The sequence below is a fragment of the Epinephelus moara genome, chromosome 11 (assembly GCF_006386435.1).
Source record: "Epinephelus moara isolate mb chromosome 11, YSFRI_EMoa_1.0, whole genome shotgun sequence".
In the NCBI taxonomy this organism is placed as follows: Eukaryota; Metazoa; Chordata; class Actinopteri; order Perciformes; family Serranidae; genus Epinephelus; species Epinephelus moara.
This window is the reverse complement of record NC_065516.1, coordinates 24004731-24023847: the sequence shown is the minus strand read 5'-3', so window position 1 is coordinate 24023847 and position 19117 is coordinate 24004731. Positions and strand designations below refer to the sequence as shown.

The 19117-nt window shown below is 41.9% G+C and overlaps 1 protein-coding gene across 1 annotated transcript in view; it reads left to right on the top strand.

Annotated features, from left to right (window-relative positions):
* Window positions 1-19117, top strand: part of cntnap2a (contactin associated protein 2a) — a 454430-nt gene that overhangs the window by 298217 nt on the left and 137096 nt on the right. The window contains exon 15 of the mRNA XM_050057256.1: window positions 255-339. Within this exon, the coding sequence (XP_049913213.1) occupies window positions 255-339 (85 nt within the window). The remainder of the gene's footprint in view (window positions 1-254; window positions 340-19117) is intronic.

The following is a 19117-nucleotide window of genomic DNA, read 5'->3' as shown; positions in this document are numbered from 1 at the left end:
GCAAACAAGACCACTGTGTTCCATGAGACAACAGGGTTTGAGTAGCATATCCTGCCTGTAATTATGTTCCCTCCTAATTTGTATGGATCACTTGTTCCATTTTCAGCTTCTCTAAATCACAGGAAGCTAAATTAAAACAACATTACAGTGCACTTTGTTTCATTTTGCAGCTCAACAATTAGTTTTTACATTAAAATGTCCTGTCCGGCTGAATGTGGTGAAAAGAAAATACATATCTGTGCTTGTATTTCCAGGTGACAGCCATCACCACCAGTGCAGAATACTGTGAGCAGCAAATCGCCTACAGCTGTCGCATGTCCAGACTGCTCAACACTCCAGGTAAGGGCTGAGGATGGCATCTTAATTCACCGCTGACTCAAACACAAGTACACAGCACTGAGACAGGCTGGATGTTCTTTTTGTCACACAGTCAGGATTTGATGGGAAATTCATGTTAACAACAACACACTGTCGCCATCTCCTTCTGTCTGTCTGGGTATATTACAGAGAGGAGACAAATTAAACAGGGTTCATGTGGTCAAGGAAAAACCTGGGAAAAGTCTAATTTGAAATGAGCTATTTCTAGGCCCAGAGAAGTTTTGAGGAAAAAAAAAAGTCATAGAAAGTGCTATGTGGTTCACTTGAAGACAGTCTGTTTTAATCAAGTTGCTTTACATCGAAGGCAGAGTCACCAATTTAATGTAATGTCATTATGCTCTGCGGGAGGTAACGTCCCTCCTACTCTGAAACGAGTTGCAGCTTGTGTGCCAGGGAAATGTAAATTTGCACTAGGGAAAGTGCAAATGTAATAACGTTTGGCCTCTCATGGACAAGTGTATGGCATGGCTTGAACTGGGATGTGCAAAACATTTGACACCGTGACATTTCAAACATGGATGAGGCAGCACCGGCTAGCCATGCTAAATGATGGAAGCACCAGGCCGCCGCTGCTGCTGCTGCTGCTGCTGCACATGAATCAGCTCTCACTCCCACTCTCACTTTTTCACCCAGGCTACCAGCTTCTCTTTCATCTGCTACCAAACAAACATCCATTTAGGATGCTGTATCCAAACACAAAGCCTGAACTGCTGAGACACTGAGGGAACTTAAGGTAGCTAATTTGCACCATTCTGACAACTGGTGTTACGAAACCAGAGAGCTTTTTTAGGGCATGTTCCTCGACAGCCAGAGAGCAGCCAGACAGGCATGGGGTGAATACAAGTATGTATGTAATCGATGTACATTTTGGCTACTAAACAGATAGACATAAACGTCAGGCTATGGGATGATGCCAAGTTGAAGACTACAGACATTGGCTCAGAGATTATGGGCCATTCATCAGTTGGATATCATTGAGGAAATTAAGCACCTGCCCTCAGAGCTCAGAATCATGAATCTTGTCCAAATCTCAATGGACAGCCTGAACATGAATTGGAAAGTTGTAGAGGTCTGCTAAAAATAGTTCTTAGGTTGATATCTGATTTGCAGCAGAGGCCACACTGAACAACAGAGGCAGAAACTGGAGGTGGACTATAAGTGACTCAGCTGCTCTTCAGGTAAACGTCAGGGTATTCGACCCCAAAACAGATCAAGTTTATGTCAGACAATGAGTGTGTGATGTGGTGGAGATTCTATCAGGGGTGATGGGAATCTGGATTTCCGACGTGTGGCGATCAGCGAAGAAAAAAAAAAAAAAAACAGTTAATGTGGGATACATGCGTGCGTCTCAGACAGTAGACTGGCTCTGGTAGAAGCGCTTTAAACGGAGACCTCTCACTCCCAACCTATGGCTTTCGCTCCCAACCAGACCAAAGTTAGACTACTAGCCAATCAGATGTAGAGCGGGGGCGGGTCTTGGGGGGGGGGTTCGACCCGAGCCTGTTATTGTAATGGACAGTGTGTAAATGACCATCAAAAGGCTGCTGTTACGCACAGTCAGACACGCCGCTCGCACAGCAGCACAGCACAGCACAGTACGCACACTCAGTTGGAGCAGAGCCTGTGTTGCATTCAGGCGTTGTCACGTAAATAACAGGGACAGTCCTCATGCCTCAACCTGAAAAAAATTTTCAAGCTTCATTTTTTTTTTTTTGCTATCACCTCTGTTGTACTTGTCCTATCTCATTGACGGGCCAGTTTGGAGAGAGCATTTTCCATTAACAATCAATTGACTGTGGAAAATCAGAAGTTTCTGTCAAACTGCAAAAGGAAAGAGAGCGTCTCTGTTGGACACTGAAAAGCAATTTGATGAGAAGCTTGCAGAAATGAACAAGAAAACTGTGTGTGGGTTGTTTTTAGGGGGGAAGGCTCTCTTCTGTTCATGCTTCATTAGGATAATGGTCAACAGGAGGGATAGTTGGTTTAAAATCCCCCGAGTCTGTATTCCAAAAGACAGTTCCTACCTGACACTGCTGCCTTCTTGAGTTCTTCTTATATGTGTGTTACGGGATAAAATATTTCCTTATTTATCTATGACTTATTTTCCAACCATTATTGCTTCCCTCACGCACATTTAGACAAAGCAAGCATTTATTTATATAACCCATTTCATACCCAAAGGCAACCCTGAGTGCTTTACAGATTACACAGGTAAAGACACAAGAAACAAATGATTAAAAACAATAAAAGCAAGCAATCAAAAGCACATAGAATACAAACAATAAAGGCAAACAGGCAAAAGCAAACAGAGTACAACAATAAGACAATTAGTGCAATGAAAAACACAGAATAAGAAACAATAAAATAAACAAACAAAATTGATTTAGAAGACGCTTAATTAAATGCAGTGGTAAACAAATAGGTGTTTTTCTTTATTTTACTAAAGCTATGTTTAAGCAGTTGACATCAGTGATCTCTGGCCACGACTGCAGCGTGAGAAGAAGCTACAGACAAACAAGAAGAACAACAATAAAAAACATAGAATATACACAGTAACATGAGCTTGGATTTAATTTTATTTAAAGCCAAGTTCAGACAAGATTTGCAACAAGACGAGTTGAAACAGGCAACTACTTGCAATGCACCATTCTGTAACGTTCTAAAAACCTGCCGGTTCACACCAATGCAACTAGGTGAGATGGTGTATCATCTCTATGCAACAACTACTCTGTCAGGCTGATTTTGTGGCTGAATGTAATTTGTAGCTTCTGAAAAGTGATGAAACAGCAACAAAACATAAAAAGAATGAGCATCAGATGGACTGTGCCAAAGTAATCAGTCAATGAGAATGCGTGTGTGAGGGGTCATAAGCACATACAGCGAGCAGCAGCGAGGACCCACTGTCCAACTGGCACACTGTAAGAACAGAAACAGAGGGCTCGGTGGGGACGCAGCACCTGCCGCAGCAAGCAAACACACTGTCTGCGGTCATTTTGACTTCACCAGCGGGCTTCAATACAAGCCGACTGGCTGTTGAGACAGATGACATGCTTTATGTTCTAAAACCAGCCGCTGGCGATTTGACCAGCTGAGTTTCAGGTGACACCATCAGCCGGCTTGAGTTGAGCTCAGACAGCCAGTTCACACCGCTGCAACTTTTCTCTGCAATGTTCTAAAATAGTTTTGTCTTGTCGCGAATCACTGGTCTGAACTGTGCATAAAGCTGCACAATGGAATTCCAGGGTTCCAACCTTGTGTTTGTTTTTCCTGTTGTCACTCATCCGAATGTTTGAAGTGGTGCTTTCGTCCTGTCTTTACCTAGCACTACAGCTGACAGGACCGAAACAGACCAGTGAGAATGAGTTGTGGCCTGACTGAGCTCATTCTGAGTAGATCAACTTGGATTACATTCATTTGCATTCGATTTGTTTGGACTCAGTCGCTTTGGCTGTAATGTGCTTGAGCAAGGTCCTGTCAGTTTGGTTTGGATTAGTTGGGCTGGCTTGTGGAATGGTTGAGTTGTGTAAGGTTTGCCCTGGATTAGATACGTTTGATTTGTGCTATCGTTGGGTTTAGTGGAGTTTAGAATAGTTTTTATGCAGACGGAGACGAGTAGAGAGGAGGGCTTGCAGCTGTGTTTTACTCTTGTTTTGCTCAGTCTGTGTCAGAGCTTGGTATTTAGTCTAATATCTTGTTTGAGGAAGACATCTGTGTGTGTGTGTGTGTGTGTGTGTGTGTGTGTGTGTGTGTGTGTGTGTGTGCGTGCGCGTGCATGTGTGTGTTAAAGAGAGAGAGTGTGTGTGTTGGCCAGAGGAAAAAGGCAGAAAACGGTTCTGACAATGACGGCAGGCTTGTTATTCTCATAGTGAAAAACACAGCACTGTGAATAATAATATGCAAAGACACATGCACAGCGCGCACACGCACACACACCACGACCCACCTCAGGGATAGCTTCATAAAGACAAGACACTCCTGGCAATTAGAGTGAGTGAGAGCAGATAGAAAGAACGCAAGGGAAGGAGAGAGGATTTCTGGTTTGTTAGGTGTATGCCTGTGCATGTGTGTGTTTGTGTATGTGTGTGTCCATGGTTCTTGATTGACTGAGTAGAAATAAAGCAATAGGTGGTTAGTAATAGCCGGGTATTAGTGCAGCAGACCAAAACTTTGCCATTAACTTCCAATGCGCTGAGAGACGGCGCCTACACTGTCAAACGTAGTGTGTGCATACCCCCCCACACAAATACACACACCTTATTAATACGCTCTTTTTTACACTCGAGCTTAAAATGCTGTAGTGTGAATGCACACACACATGCAAACACCCCTTCCTCAACCACACACACTGTCAGTCAGTCAGTCCTTCAAGTTTACTCCTAATTCACTACCTTGCAAGTTAGGGAAATCCAATTACCAGTCTAGAATGACTGAGAAAGTAGAACCGGGAAAAATCATTTACCCCAAAATATGCTTCATAAATTAGCTGTCAGCTTTCATCAAATTACACTGTCAACAGCATTTTCTCTGTGAACCACAGGCACACTCACATACGCATGGCTACACAGACGCACTCTTGCTACTCTTCCACTTTTTTTTTTTCCTCATCCAGATCTCATCTATTACACTAGGGCTGGCATTTTACAGCTAAACGAACCGTTAAATGGGAATTATATTCTGCCACCAGTGACACCCCTAATTTGGAACTTGGGCAGTAATTGTCCTAATTGTCTGACCTCTTTCACGTATTCTTGCCCTTTAGCGTTTTTTATTACCTCTCTTTCACTCAAACACATCCTGCACCTGCAAACACACACACACACACACACAGCTTGTCTCCATCCTACATTCGGAGGATGGGTAGGTAAAATAATGGGGGAGCGTGATGCTGATGCATGCTGCAACACACACACAATGAGACACAACTCGAAGAGACACACAAACTGAGGCAATGTTTCCCCTTCCTCTCCTTCTATCTCATCTCCTCCTCTCTCCACTGGTCCCCATCATCTTCTGCATCCACATTTATCAATTTATATCCATCTTTCTCCTCTCTTATTCCACACTTACCTCTCCCTCACTCCCCTTTGTTTTCCCTCTCCTCCCATTTACCATTTCAAGTCTCCATTTACACCGTTCTCCTATTCTTCACCTCCAATTTTGCCTCACATTATTTTCTTCCTTACTTTTTAAATCTCCTTTTTCCCCCCCACACACCATCTCTCTGCCCCTGTCTTCTCACTCACTCTGTTGAACACTACTTCCATTAGTGTTGGAATAACGGCTTTTAGAGGAGAATTAGCTCCCTTCACTAATGATTTAGAATCATTCCTTTCAGCGTAAACAACCTGTAAACAACCAGTGGCACAAGGCTTGCACAAACAAGCCCTTGCGCAGATGCAGACGTAGATAAAAACACACAGCTATCATTCTCTGACACACATACTCGCAGCCACAGAGGAGTTGGGTTGAAGCGTGTGCTAGAGCTTGTACATCATCAGAGGACAGTTGCCTTGAAAGGTCAAGAATGTCCAGTTTGAAAAGACGAGTCATTTTTTTCCTTCTTTCACTTTCCTTGTCACTGTTGTGCCTTTTTCTCTCTTGGAAATCTACATTATGTTTGTGATACCTAACGTCCTATTTCCATTTGTGTGTCTGAGCACTGTAAAATCAGTGATCTGTACTTGGTCCTTACCCACATGTATTTAAGTTGGTGGGTGGTATTCTAGTAATCGTTTGAAATGACCCATTACAACTCACAACAACTCCTCCATTATTTGTAAGGTTTCTCGCTTTCTATAATATCTGCCTGAGCAAGGATAGAGAAGGACAGAGCAAGAGCAACAGAATTTGTTGTTTGTCCGTGCCTTCTGGAACGGCACATATATTATAAGTGTCTTCTTATCTGACGCCACCAATAACAGGGTGACATCATTTGTCTGGGTTTCTAAAATGATTACAAACCAAATCACTGTTGCAACAGTAAATCAGTTTTATGATCTGAGAACACTATAGTTAAGATTTTTTTTAGGAATAGACATAAATCACCTCGAATAAGTTAGGCACACATCTTTGTGTGGGTAAAATTATCACTGTGTTAAGGTGAGGGGACCCTCATCGTCATGGTTACAGTAATAGCCACTTGGTTAAAGGAGCTGTATATGACATGCATATCATACCTATCATTGAGTGTCTGATTCAGACTGTCCGCATCTGGCTCTTAATCTGGGGGTGGCTGAGCTGGTGGCTAGCAGCTAACGGTGCTAATAGCATGAGCATTGCTAACAACTGCAACAGGACTGACAGAGCTAACAGTGTTAACCTGGAGGTGTTAACCTATGCTACTTTGGCAATGCTGTGTGTTAGGATGGCATCATCAGCCGTAACTACCATATGAGCAACTTACTAGTCAGTGGGATACACACACGAGGGCTCACATGCACTAACATGCACACACGGCCAGACCAGCTACCACAGAGAAGTTCAAATTGTAACACACACAGAAGGAGCGTGACTTCATTCTACCCCTTAAATCTTTCACTTGGTATTGAGTGCCCTCGTTTGCGAGATAATCCTTGATGAGGGAAGTGAGAAATATTAGGGTAGAGATCTTTCCCTAAGAAATGGGACACAACTTCATGCAAGTCCGCATGGCCGACGTGCAAGCATACGTCACGCAATAGTAGCGACGCAATGAAAATGCCGGCTCCAGCGCTTGTTTTGTGGCCTGTGCTATGTTTATGAAATGCTGAAAACAGGAGGTGCCTACGACGTGTTCTAGTGCTTATCGATTTTGTTTGGGTAAGTCGATTTGTTTAAATATTTTGACGCTGTGTTCAACCGAGTTGCTAATGAGTTTACGCTAGTCCAACCATCTGTTGTTTGTATAGCCTACATTCCAATCGTACAGTAACAAATTGTTTTCCAAAACTTGCCAAAGTTGCTGACTTCATCTTCCACTTTGTTGTAAGTGGGGTTCCGGGCTCCCTTTGAATCTAGGGCGGATTTTAAGTGTTGGAAACCACTTCCACTACCTCAATTCTGTTTTGGGACACCACTCGCCTAAACGTGAACATGCACATCCAATTGCAAGTGGGTATTTCTAGGGGAAGTGTGGGTACTGGGACAGGCCCTATTACTCCACTATAGTCACCCCCCTCAGGATGGTCCCTCTCTCTCTGTTTATCATGAGACTACTGCAGGAGTGAGCGCTCTGCCTGCGTCAGAGTCACACATACACAGTGACAGGGCTAACTGTTAGCATCACATGGCTAACATTACCCAACACTCATTAACAGGTTTAATAACAGAGTCAAGCAGTTTTGGTCAGTGTGATTGTTGGCACTGTTTAAAAGCTTGGTGTTGGATGTTAGCCCCTGCTGAGGTAACCAACATCATGATAACGAGGTGAAGAATAGAGTATGATGGATATACTGGAATAAATTCAAGCAGTGCTGCGGACAAATTAAAGTGTGAAACAATGACCTTTCACTGTCTGCTTTTGATCATTGAGACTGCAGTCGTCTTGCTTAGTAGAGCCACCAACAACCAGAGACATTAACTTAAACATATGTAGCATGTTTTCTTACATAGCAATACTAAAACTTCACTTGACACTTTCTCTCTTCCTTATTCACACAAAGACACTCCCAAATGAATTCACATACTTTATTTGCACGCACTCACTTTGACTCAAAAAGCTTTTGTTAGCTTAAAAAAAAAACATGTTGTTTCTCTCTTTATTTGTCAGACTCGCCTGAAGCGATTCATAGAATCATTTATAGAATCCAGGCTAATGAAGAGAGAAATGTTTCCATCAAATAAATGAGCTCATTACTCCAGCGAGCTGCTCTTCAGTAAGGCATAAGTGTTTAATATTTGCACAGTTTAGAGGAAACACAGATACACACGTTTTCTGCATATATGTGGAAGCTGTAGCTGAATTACTGGCCAAGCTAATGTGGCCTTTATGACTACAACACTTACAAAGTTATTCCTTTTTACTGTTTTGCAGCTGGTGGACAGGGTTTGTAACATAAGTCTGTTACCCAAATCATTGGCAGTAATGTAATAAGTGTAATTAAGTCTCTTACAATAAAGGAAGAACATGAATTCTTTAAGTAGATCCCTTGTAAATGATTAAGTTAGACATAACTGTTTAACCTACTGACTGGGTGTAGCATTATTTACCAACTTTTTTGTCTAGTATAATGTGTCATGCAATCATGTAATTAATCAAAATTATTTTGTCCTCAAGCAAAATAACACTGCCAGCAAATTCAGTAACAGTAAACCTTAATGTTTGTGATAATAACCCGACCACTCTGAAAGTGGAGCAGATAGTGCTGCAGCCCTTTTCTCTCTGCTAAGGAAAGCTTTCGCTTGCTGTCAGCAAAATGTCCAGTTAATCTGGGTTGGTGTCTTAAAGTTACAATTCTCAACGTAATTTTTGTCCAGTCATGTCTAAATTTATCATGATACTGGTAAATGCCGTCATTATAAAGTGCTATTATTTTAAGATTTTATCACATGATGAAATTTTGTTACGTTAGAGTATTTATTGGCTGTTAAAATGTCACAGGCCACTAAAACAAGGTACATGTAAGCGATAAGGCAGCTATATACAGTAGATAGATGGAAAGGGAAAAAAGTGTACAGAGTGAGGAGAATGAAATGGAGAAAGCCGAGGAGAGAGGAAGTGGAACAGAGGGAGCAATTGAAACTCCTTTTCTCCAAGCTGTCAAAACACTTCAGTCACAGGTCGAGCAAAAGGACTGTGCTGTGGCCAACAATAGACTACTAATCTTGATCTGTGGGGCACTGAAAGAATAGACTTAGAACAAGTTAGGGTTGGGCTATATGACGGTATATACTGTGCAATGGTAGAAATGCGTCCAGTGGTAGAGATTTGGCAATAACGTGTCTACTGTGGGAGTTTTTTGGGGCAGGGTGTGCAGAAAATCAGGGCTGCATTCTCAGATGATCTCGTGCTCAAGTGACTCCTGCTGCCTTGCAATGTAATGTGATTTGGCAGACATGAAGGAGGAGAGTGAAGTTGTAAATACAAAAACCTGTAATACTTAAAGCTTCCATTTTGAAAGAATTTTAGTTTTACTGTTTTGAGTCTTTTGTTTTTAGCTCGTGAGGCTTTCATTTTTTTGTTTGCTTGGAAGTTGCAAATAAAAGAAGCAAATAAATGTGATGATGTATGGTATGGTTGTTTTAAACCATTTAATTAAATTGATCAAACAATTACTGTATTGTGATATAAACTGTTATTTTGATATACAATTACCAGAGGTGGGGGACTCGAGTCATGTGACTTGACTCAGTCCGACTCAAGTCGCAAATTTGAGGACTTGAGACTTCCTTGTTTGTTTGCTCTGGCAGTTACATCTGTTCAGACAGATTTCCACCTGACCCAGCCCAAAGTGAGCCAAGCACAACCATTTATCTGACATGGGGCGGGTTTGATATAATGACTGACACTTGCGGCGTCTTTGCGCTTAACACAGAATACGTGATGACGTCACTTTTGGCTCACTCCAGAGACACTACAGTGAGCCTAAACCAGGCTTAGTAAAGACGAACATCGTTGAGGGCCTGAGGGCCTGAGGGATGTCTGCAGCTGATGTGAAACTTTCTGTTGAAGCAGTATTCTAAAATTTTGAATAGACATTCGTCTGTTACTTGGTGCTACGTCACATTTTGTTTTTAAAAATATGATGACGCATATATTGCAGTAAGGGAAGACTCACTGTCTGATATTTGTGCTCGCGCTATGAGAGCTCTGTCCTCCTGCCCACAGCTCTCCTCGCAGGAATATGTACAGCGGCATCATGAGCTTCTGTTTGTTTGTTTTTTCCAACCATCAGATCAAACCTCAACGTAAAAATTATTCGATAATAAAAAGAAAAGGAGCAAAAAAAAATCCCCACATTTGTGAGGCTGGAACCATGAAATGTTTTTGCATTGACAACAAGTTTGTGAGAATGATTTGACTTGTGACTTGTGTGACCTGACCAGTCACTTAACTCCACTTGCTTGACTTATTTCAAGGACTCGACTTGCTTGATTTTCACCACAGTGACTTACTCCCACCTCTGACAATTGCTTATACCATGACAGAAGATTTTGGCCATATCGTCCACCCTCAAGAGATTAACTGTTCAAGTTAGAGTTCAACTTTACTGCCATGTGTTGTGTGTTAGAAATACGATGAAATGTTTGTGCTCAGTGGCAGCCTGTGTCTTATACAAACAGCACACATCCCCTCACAACAAAACAGAAACATCACACACAATACACAGCACATACAATATACAGCAACAATGTGCGGTGCGTATGGATGCGTCAGCTGCTCAGCAACCTGACTGCGTGTTACTGAGACGGGTGGTGTGTGATTTGATGCTCCAGTAACGTTTCTGAGATGGAAGGAGTGAGAACACAGTGTGAGCGCGGTGGCTGGTGTCCCTAATGATGTTTTGGGCTTTCCTTTTGCAGTGAGTGGTGTGGATGTTATGAAGTTGTGGTAGTCCTGTGCCAGTGATTTTTCCTGCTGTCTAAGTTACCAAACCACACAGTAATACAGTACGGCCTGTCAGAACACTCCCAACAATGCAGCGATATAAGTTCACCAGAGTTTGGGTGCCCATACCCAAACTCTTGAGATGTCCCTGGAAGTACAGTCCCATAGTGCTTTCTTGTGAATACAGTTGGTGTTAGTAAACCATGTGGAGGTGTCTGAGATGTGCACGCCAAGAAGTTTAAAATGAGATGATCCAGTGATGGATTTTGTCTGATCTTTCTGAAGTCAACAATGATTTCTTACGTCTTACTGACATTCAGAGAGAGGTTGTCATCATGGCACCATATGGTTATGTCTTCCACTTCTCTGCTATAGGCTCTCTCATCACTGTCACTTATTCGACTTGTCACCGTGGTGTCATCTATAGACTGAAGGCTGCTGTTAATTTGCTGAACATAGAGATGAAAATAATGCTAAAAGCTTCAGTTAGTTGCTTTATTACCTTTCCTCAGCATTGTTTTAATGAATATACACCAGTCACAAGGTATGATGTTGTCGATATCACAGCTCATGAAATGTGCTGTAAAAGAGTCCCACCTGTAACAACCATGACTATAAAAAAACGCAGGATCTGAATTGGTCTTTGGTGTTAAAAAGGGTAAGAGAGCCAAAGGAGGAGGCCGAGTGATGGACACAGGAGGAGCGGGGAGAAACAGGGGTGGCCAGGGATGTGAGATGAGCGTGTTTCCGGATAATGAGGCTGTGTGTATGCGTGGCGTTGTTACAATCCGTTCTGTGGGGAATTCTGGTCTCAATTATTGCCTCACAAGTCACAGCAAGCCAACCACTGCTACATTCCACGCACACTCATACGATCCACACACACATGCATTCCACCCTAATGACTTTATTCTGCAGCACTGGTTAACCACTTGTTTGTTTTTTTCTCTTGTTTGTGGTTTTTGATGTTCATCATTAACCTTTACAAATGCAGCAGCAGCAGACAATTGGCTTTTTCCCTCTCTCTTCTCTCTCGCTTTCACTCTCTTGCGTTTCTGCAAAGATAACAGGTACTGGTGCACTGCTGTGAAATGTGAACAAGGCCAGCTGACATCTAGCTGAACTGCAAAAGTCTGTCCCTAATTATGTTTTATTGGAAAATATGAAGTCCTTAACTAATCTATGATGGGTGCTGCCGACTCCTGCGCTGCGGAGCTTTTATGTCAGCTTCCTCTTGTTACCTTGTTTTTACCTTTTATCCTTTTAGTAGTTTTACTGCTGATTAAAAACAAATAAGATAATACTGACGAACGACCTTGTCGTTGGCTTTTAACTGTTTGGGATGATGTCATTATTAATTTTAATATCTCTTTGTATTTCATCTGTTATCCCCTTTTATTAGCCTATTGTGCCCACACACTGCCCGATTGTGCCACGTCTTTCATTATCCGACTAATGTTCTGGTTACACTGTCATTAATTTGTGAAAGCACTTGAGGCAAGAAGCGAGTCAGGGGCCGAGAGAGAACATGAGCTAATATATCAAAAGACAAGAGAGAGGAGAACTATCACCAGGGTCCTCGGGCATCTCTCTCGCTCTCCCCATCACCCCGGTGTCCGCCCGTCTTTTTCCCTTCCGTTTCTTACCCCCTGTAGACAAGATGCTAATTAACGCTAAATTATCTTCTCTATCTTTCCCTGCTTTAAATGCACTGATGAGAATCCGCCTCCTCTCAAGGTTGCAGGCAGCTATTTGCCCGACACCCATTACAGGCAGGGGCAGGGGAGCTAAGGGTGTTCAGTCAGTTGATAAGAGGCGTTCGAGGCTGACGTGTAAAGTTGGGCTTTATATAGAACAGCAAATTAACGGATAGAATTAGCCTGAAACCTTTCTACAGCTTCAGATAAGTTGGAGCTGGAGACACTTGAAGACACCTGTGGTGCTGGTGTTTGAAGGTTTGCTAATGGGAAACAGCCGCGGTGTGTATGTGTGTGTATTTGTGTGTGCGCAAGTGAAGGTATTTTTGTGACAAAGTGGTGTTTAGTAAGAGAGACTGTACATGAAATAGAGCAACAAAGTGTGATCCGTCACGGAGAAACACATATCATTTACATCGCATAATGTGTGCTCTCTGGCCGCCATTGCCTTGGTAATGCGTCATTGCCCGGGATAATGATGTCATATGTTGTGTTGACAGAGTCATGCGTCTTATCCCGCACCATGTCTGTCTACCTGAGTGCAACACTTACAGCTCATAGCCACACAGGTGCCGGTGTCGAAGGAAAAGAGTATAACATTTTACAGTACATTAAGTTGGAGTAATAAGGTGTTTGCAAGGGCAGCATCTCTCTCTTTTTTCTCCTTTATTTCCTCCGTTACGCTTTTTCTCCCTTCGTATTTCTTTTTCTCTCTTTCTCATTGTGCTTGTCGTTTTCTCTCCCACAGTCTCTTAGTCACACAGACTCATGAGAGTCCCAGGGGTGGTAAAGTTATGGCTGTAGTGTGTACTGTAACTGTGTATCTGTCTGGTGTCGGTCTGTGTGGATGGATGGTGTGTGTGGTGTAACTTTTGTAAAGACAACGCCAGCTGCTAGTGGAGCTTTTGGTGTATGAATGTGTCTGTGTTGCTTTCAAAGCCTCTCTGTCTCTGTCTCGCTCAGTACTCGTGTGTGTTTGAGTGTGTGTTTTAAGGGTGTGTGTGTGCTTATTGGCATTGCCACAGAGTGAGCTGTCCATGCCTGCTGCCCACTGGCTGTAGCATTCATCCAGCATGTCAAATACTCTCCGCTCCCAGTCTGCCCAGTGTTGGGCAGAGTGCACAATTTCTGTTTTAGCAGAGACAAGAAGTAGCCATCATGGAATTTACCTGAGCAGAGGAACACAGCTAAGTTGTTAAGATGTACATAAATTAATTTGAAACACCTGAACTGATTAACAAAACCCTTATTTTAGTGCGAGCAGGCTCAAGGAACTTATATGAGACAAATTAACTGGAATTTAGATGCAGCACCACCAGTGTTTCCGCACCTGGGACATAGGAAATGGAGGGATTAGTTTTCCAGCAACACAACCATCGTACTAACCTAGAAATGTCAAATATTCTAAGAAAGGTGTTACGCTCAGAATAAGAGCGCTGAAAATATGTAAAAGTCATTGCACAATTTCACGTTTTTCACTCGAGAGAAATCTGTGTGATGTACCCACAGCCGCCGGGAGCTTAAATTAGTGCTATGTTTCAGGGCATAGCCAAAGATCAAATGGTATGGACTGCTCTCGGTCATGTTTTGCTTGAGGTAAACTACTTCACACTCAAAAGGTAAAAGCAGTCTTTGAAGTTCTCACTCACTGTAAATGCATTTATGCAGAAGGAAAACAAGTGAAAATGTTTAGGCTGTTGCCTTTTTTAGCATGTGGGCTCGACGGTTGTCACGGTCCAACCTCTTTCAGGTAAATAGTGTCAGGTGCACATAAATAGAATCACAAATCAAACACTGTCGAAAAAATAGAGCACTTTTAAGGGAAAGACGGCATCACATGTCAAAAGAGAAAACAATAACACGGTTATACTGTGCAGCTCTGAGCATATGCATCCTTACTCTCTTCATTGACAGCAGGTTATTAAAACATTTGCACACAGCAGAGCACAAAATCAGCTACTCCACTTATCCCTCTGCAACATGTTCAGTTGTTTTGTGTTCTTTCCAACCTAAGTCCTTAATTTACTTTTACTTTGAAATCCATTGTACATTAAAAGGCTGCGTCCTAATTACTCATAGTGTGTTTTTGTTGTTGTTGTTTTTTTGTCATTGATGCTTTAAAATAGTTAGAACAATACAAGGCTTCTACTTATACTGTTTCCATAACAGCTGCTCTTTAAGCGACACTTATGTTTCTAGAAAAGTTATGCTTTTCTTTGTTTAGGTTGAAATGCTATTAATAAGCTGATGGCACACTAAAATGCAAGTGAATTCCACCAGAGATAAAAACTCATAATTGTACCATTCTCATAAGGTTCTAGGAAAACTCCGACCAATCATTGCATTCGTCCTGTCTGTCTTCCCCACGTGGAGGCCTCCGACTGACGTGACCGCTCGCCCCCCCACCCCTCGACCAGGAAGAGTGAGGCTGTGAGACAACAAATAGGCTATTAACAGGGACGCTTGTGGATATAAACTTTTCTCCGTAACAATGGCAGACAAATGCGGACCACCACTTCCACGTCCAGCCACTCCAACAGGGAAATCAGTTGGCAAAAGAAAGAATATAGCAGAAAAAGCTAACACTAAGAGAGAACTCGATGCTGCAAGAGCCAAAACTCGGGTCAACATTGGCTCCGCTTTCGAGCGATGGTGAAGACTGATGCAGCTTCACCCTGAGCTAAAAAGGGACGAGATGGTCGCAGAGTTTCTGCTGGACATTTATTTTTAGTTTGCCTCTAATGTAACATAGGCTATAACGTTATATATGACAACACAGCATCCAGTTGCTAATGGTTAACGTTAGCCTACTGTAGCGTAGCCCCTGAAACATAAACGTTATCTTCCTTGTGTGTTTCCACTTACTAGTAGCGTTAACGCTACTATCTAACGTTAGCACTGTAACCTTATTCTAAAACTCATCAGTCATCACTGACTCCAGTTGAGTTTTAAAACTCTGGGGTTGCGTTTGATTGTCTTGGCTGTAACGTTACACTCGCGCTCCTCTTCTGTTTATCTAACGTTACCTTGCCAACACCGAGGACATAATGGAGGAGGGGGGAGTAGGCCTTTGGAGGGAGGAGGAGTTGCAGGAGGAGGGGATGGGATTTTGGAGAGAGGCTGGAGTTGTGGATGTTCAAATTTTTGCTGTGTGAAATGCAAGAAAGGTAAGAGTAGCTTTAAAGCACAGAAGTGATTAACACAAAGATCTTAAGTAAATTTTTCAATTCATCTTCAGTGTTGGATGTATGGATTTACAAGCATTTTAACATAATTAAAAGTGCAAATAAAAGATGGGTAGCACTTTATTTGGACAGCCCGCCTATGGATAGTTTATAATATTTGTGACATTTCAGCAGCTTACTGGTTGAGATTTAATAATTCAAGTTAATTACAGCAGCTAATAGATTAACATTGTAAGTGCCAGAAATATTTTGAAAAACTCCCCTGCTTGTCTGACATTGAAATACATTTTGTCTAACTTGCTCTTACTTTCTTTTCTGTCGTCTCTTGTGCTCTTCTCTTCTGATGTCTTCAGATTCAGGTTTAATGAATAGTCAGCTAAAGCTCTGATAATATGTCATGAATTGTCACACATACACAGACAAAGCCAAACAGTTAAATTGTTAAATCGCACCTAATAAGCTGTTGAAATATTACAGATACTATATAAACTATCAGTAGGCGGACTGTCCGCATTAAGTGTTACGAAAAGTGTTGTTTGCCTGTCTTAATAAAAGGTATTGATGTTTTAATATGCTGCACATCACACGTCTGATTACAGGCTTTTGTTTTCAGAGCAGCTTCAAACAGCTCATGTAGACTTTTTCCTCCTGCCTTTGCTCTTTTCAGCCAAAATTAGACATCAGTCAATATAAAGAGCCTACAAGGGAGTCCATTACCCATATACAAAATGCAGCACTCAGCGCATAGTATTGTTAACAATTTGCTAATGGTTTTGTTACTGCCATTGTGTGCATTACAGTTCAACATAAGACATTAAACTTGTTAATGATCTTCTGGGACTGAAGTGAAGGCGGGTCACGGGAGTTATGGGAGGGATGAGAGTGCGTTTTTCACTTCATATTTTAGTCGAGATGGTGTACGCTACACAAAGCCGCAGCTATAAAAAGGAAAGATATTCCCAGAAAAATAAGAATCTTTCTAGAAAGAGCAAAGAAGTAGATGCTGCCGTGCCCATTATGTCTCTCAACTCACAGAAACCCACATATTATTCCAAAACACGCAGCAGTAACACAGGCACATCATTGAAAAACATGTACGCGAGAGACAGGCCGAGCGGCACAAGGGTGCAAGCACAGAAAATAAGTGTAATCACACAATGCAACATCCACACAAAGCATGCCTTATCTTTATTTTATTATTATTTCTCTATTTATATTTTTTCTGTTTTCTTTCCTTCAGCCTGTTATCTATTTTCTTCTCCATCATCCATGTATTTATTCTTCTATTTTATGACATCTACTCTCTGAAATGCTCAGTGCTGAAGGGTGGGCCCCGGGCACAGCATATACAAAGGCACCACACACACAAACGCAGCACATACACATATACACATTAATGCAGGAGAGCTTCCAACAAATCTAACTAACAACATGCATTATTGCTCGGGCTTCATGTCTTTGAGGGAGAATTGCCAATGCAGCATAAATTAAACTGATGTGTGTGTTGATGATGGTGTGTGTAAGAGGTTGTGTATGTGTGTGTGTGTGTGTGTGTGTGTGTGTGTGTTACATAAGGCACTCTGGCTGATGGACCAAATATATTGAGCGTTTTAATGTATTCATTCGATTCAATGCAGATACATCTGGGAAGGAATGTGTGTGTCTGTGAGCGCGTTTGCACTTCTGTGTGTATCTACGAGTGTGTGTGTGTATTGGTTATTATCAGTTAGAGTTTGTCCCCTGTGGACGTCCATGCTCCAGATATTATTAGGTGGAGATTGTTGTCAGACAGCAGCATTACACAGAATGCTTCTCAGAGAAAAAGCTCTGCATGGTTAGCATTCAAGTGGGTGAGATTTCTGATGTAAGCATAGAGAGCGATGATAAAATGAACCTGATAGCTTATTGATCTCCTTTGGGAAATTCTCATTTTCATGGCTCTAGAGACTCAGGGTGCTGCTCAAAGGAATACACTGTGTTTTTTAATATCAGGTTGTTGGTGCAGTTATGTGTCTCCCTGGTTCTTTTTTCTTTCTTTTTTTAAAAAAAAATCATGTCTCTTTGTGTTACTACACCCACAGACGTGACCTTTAAGATAAGACAAAGCTGTTAGCGATGAAATCTTATTAACTCAATGTGATAATGAAACAGCCAGGTTTGTCCTTTATATGTGGCTAAGTACAGATTCATGTGCTTTGCAGTGAAATTAAATCTCCCATCACCCCTTGCCTTCATTTTCAAAATAATACCTCTTTTACGACAAAATTAATGCTTATATGCAGGGTTTTTTTTTAAACGTTGGAGCACCCACTAAAGATAGGCAATGGGCTCATTTCCCATTACCCGTAGACCAGAGCTGTGTACACAACTCTAGGGTGGACAAGTATACAAGTATGCTTTTCACTTTTTAGTGCTCCAGAAAACAGGGTTAGTAAGCAACACAAAGCAGCACAGAGACCAGTGAAAATGAAAAGGTGGCTACTTCTGTCTTAATACCTGTTAATTATAAAAGGGCTTCCCACACATATATTTATTTGTGGCAGCTCGCCACGATAACACCATCTGCGGCTACCTATTGATTTTGTATTTTTGGAGCTGAACCATTAATTAGCAGTGTGTGTGTGTGTGTGTGTGTGTGTGTGTGTGTGTGTGTGTGTTAGTGGACATACTCTTGTACTTTCAGCTCGTGTATGACGGTTATTTGTTACCATCTGGTGGTTGATCCTACCTCTGATTGTAATGATGACACAAGAGATGTAACAATTATTGGATTATTAATTTTATTTTTGATTGATTAATTGATGTTGAATTGACTGATTATGAATTAATTTGATTCATATTTTGTATTCCAATTTCACATTAGCAATGTCCAATTTTGCTGTTTTCACTTGCATGTCTTTGTAGTATGGGAGGAAACCGGAGCACCCGGAGAAAACCCATGCGCACACGGGGAGAACATGCAAACTCCACACAGAAAGGCCAAAGGTCACAAAGTGAACCCTCAACCTTCTTGCTGTGAGGCCACACTGAGCCACCGTGCTGCCCTCACTCTTAAAAAGGATGTTGTTTTAGGATGTCCAGTCATGGTGGAGGGACTGGAGCCTACAGTATCTCACATAAGTGAATACACCCCTCCCATTTTGGGAAAATATCTTGTCATGGGACAACACTATAGAAATGACACTTTGATATAAAGTAGTCAGTGTACAGCTTGTATAGTAGTATAGATTTACCTTCCTCTGAAAATTACTCAAAACACAGCCATCAACATCTAAACAGCTGGCAACATAAGTGAGTACACCCCACAGTGAACATGTCCAAATTGTGCCTAA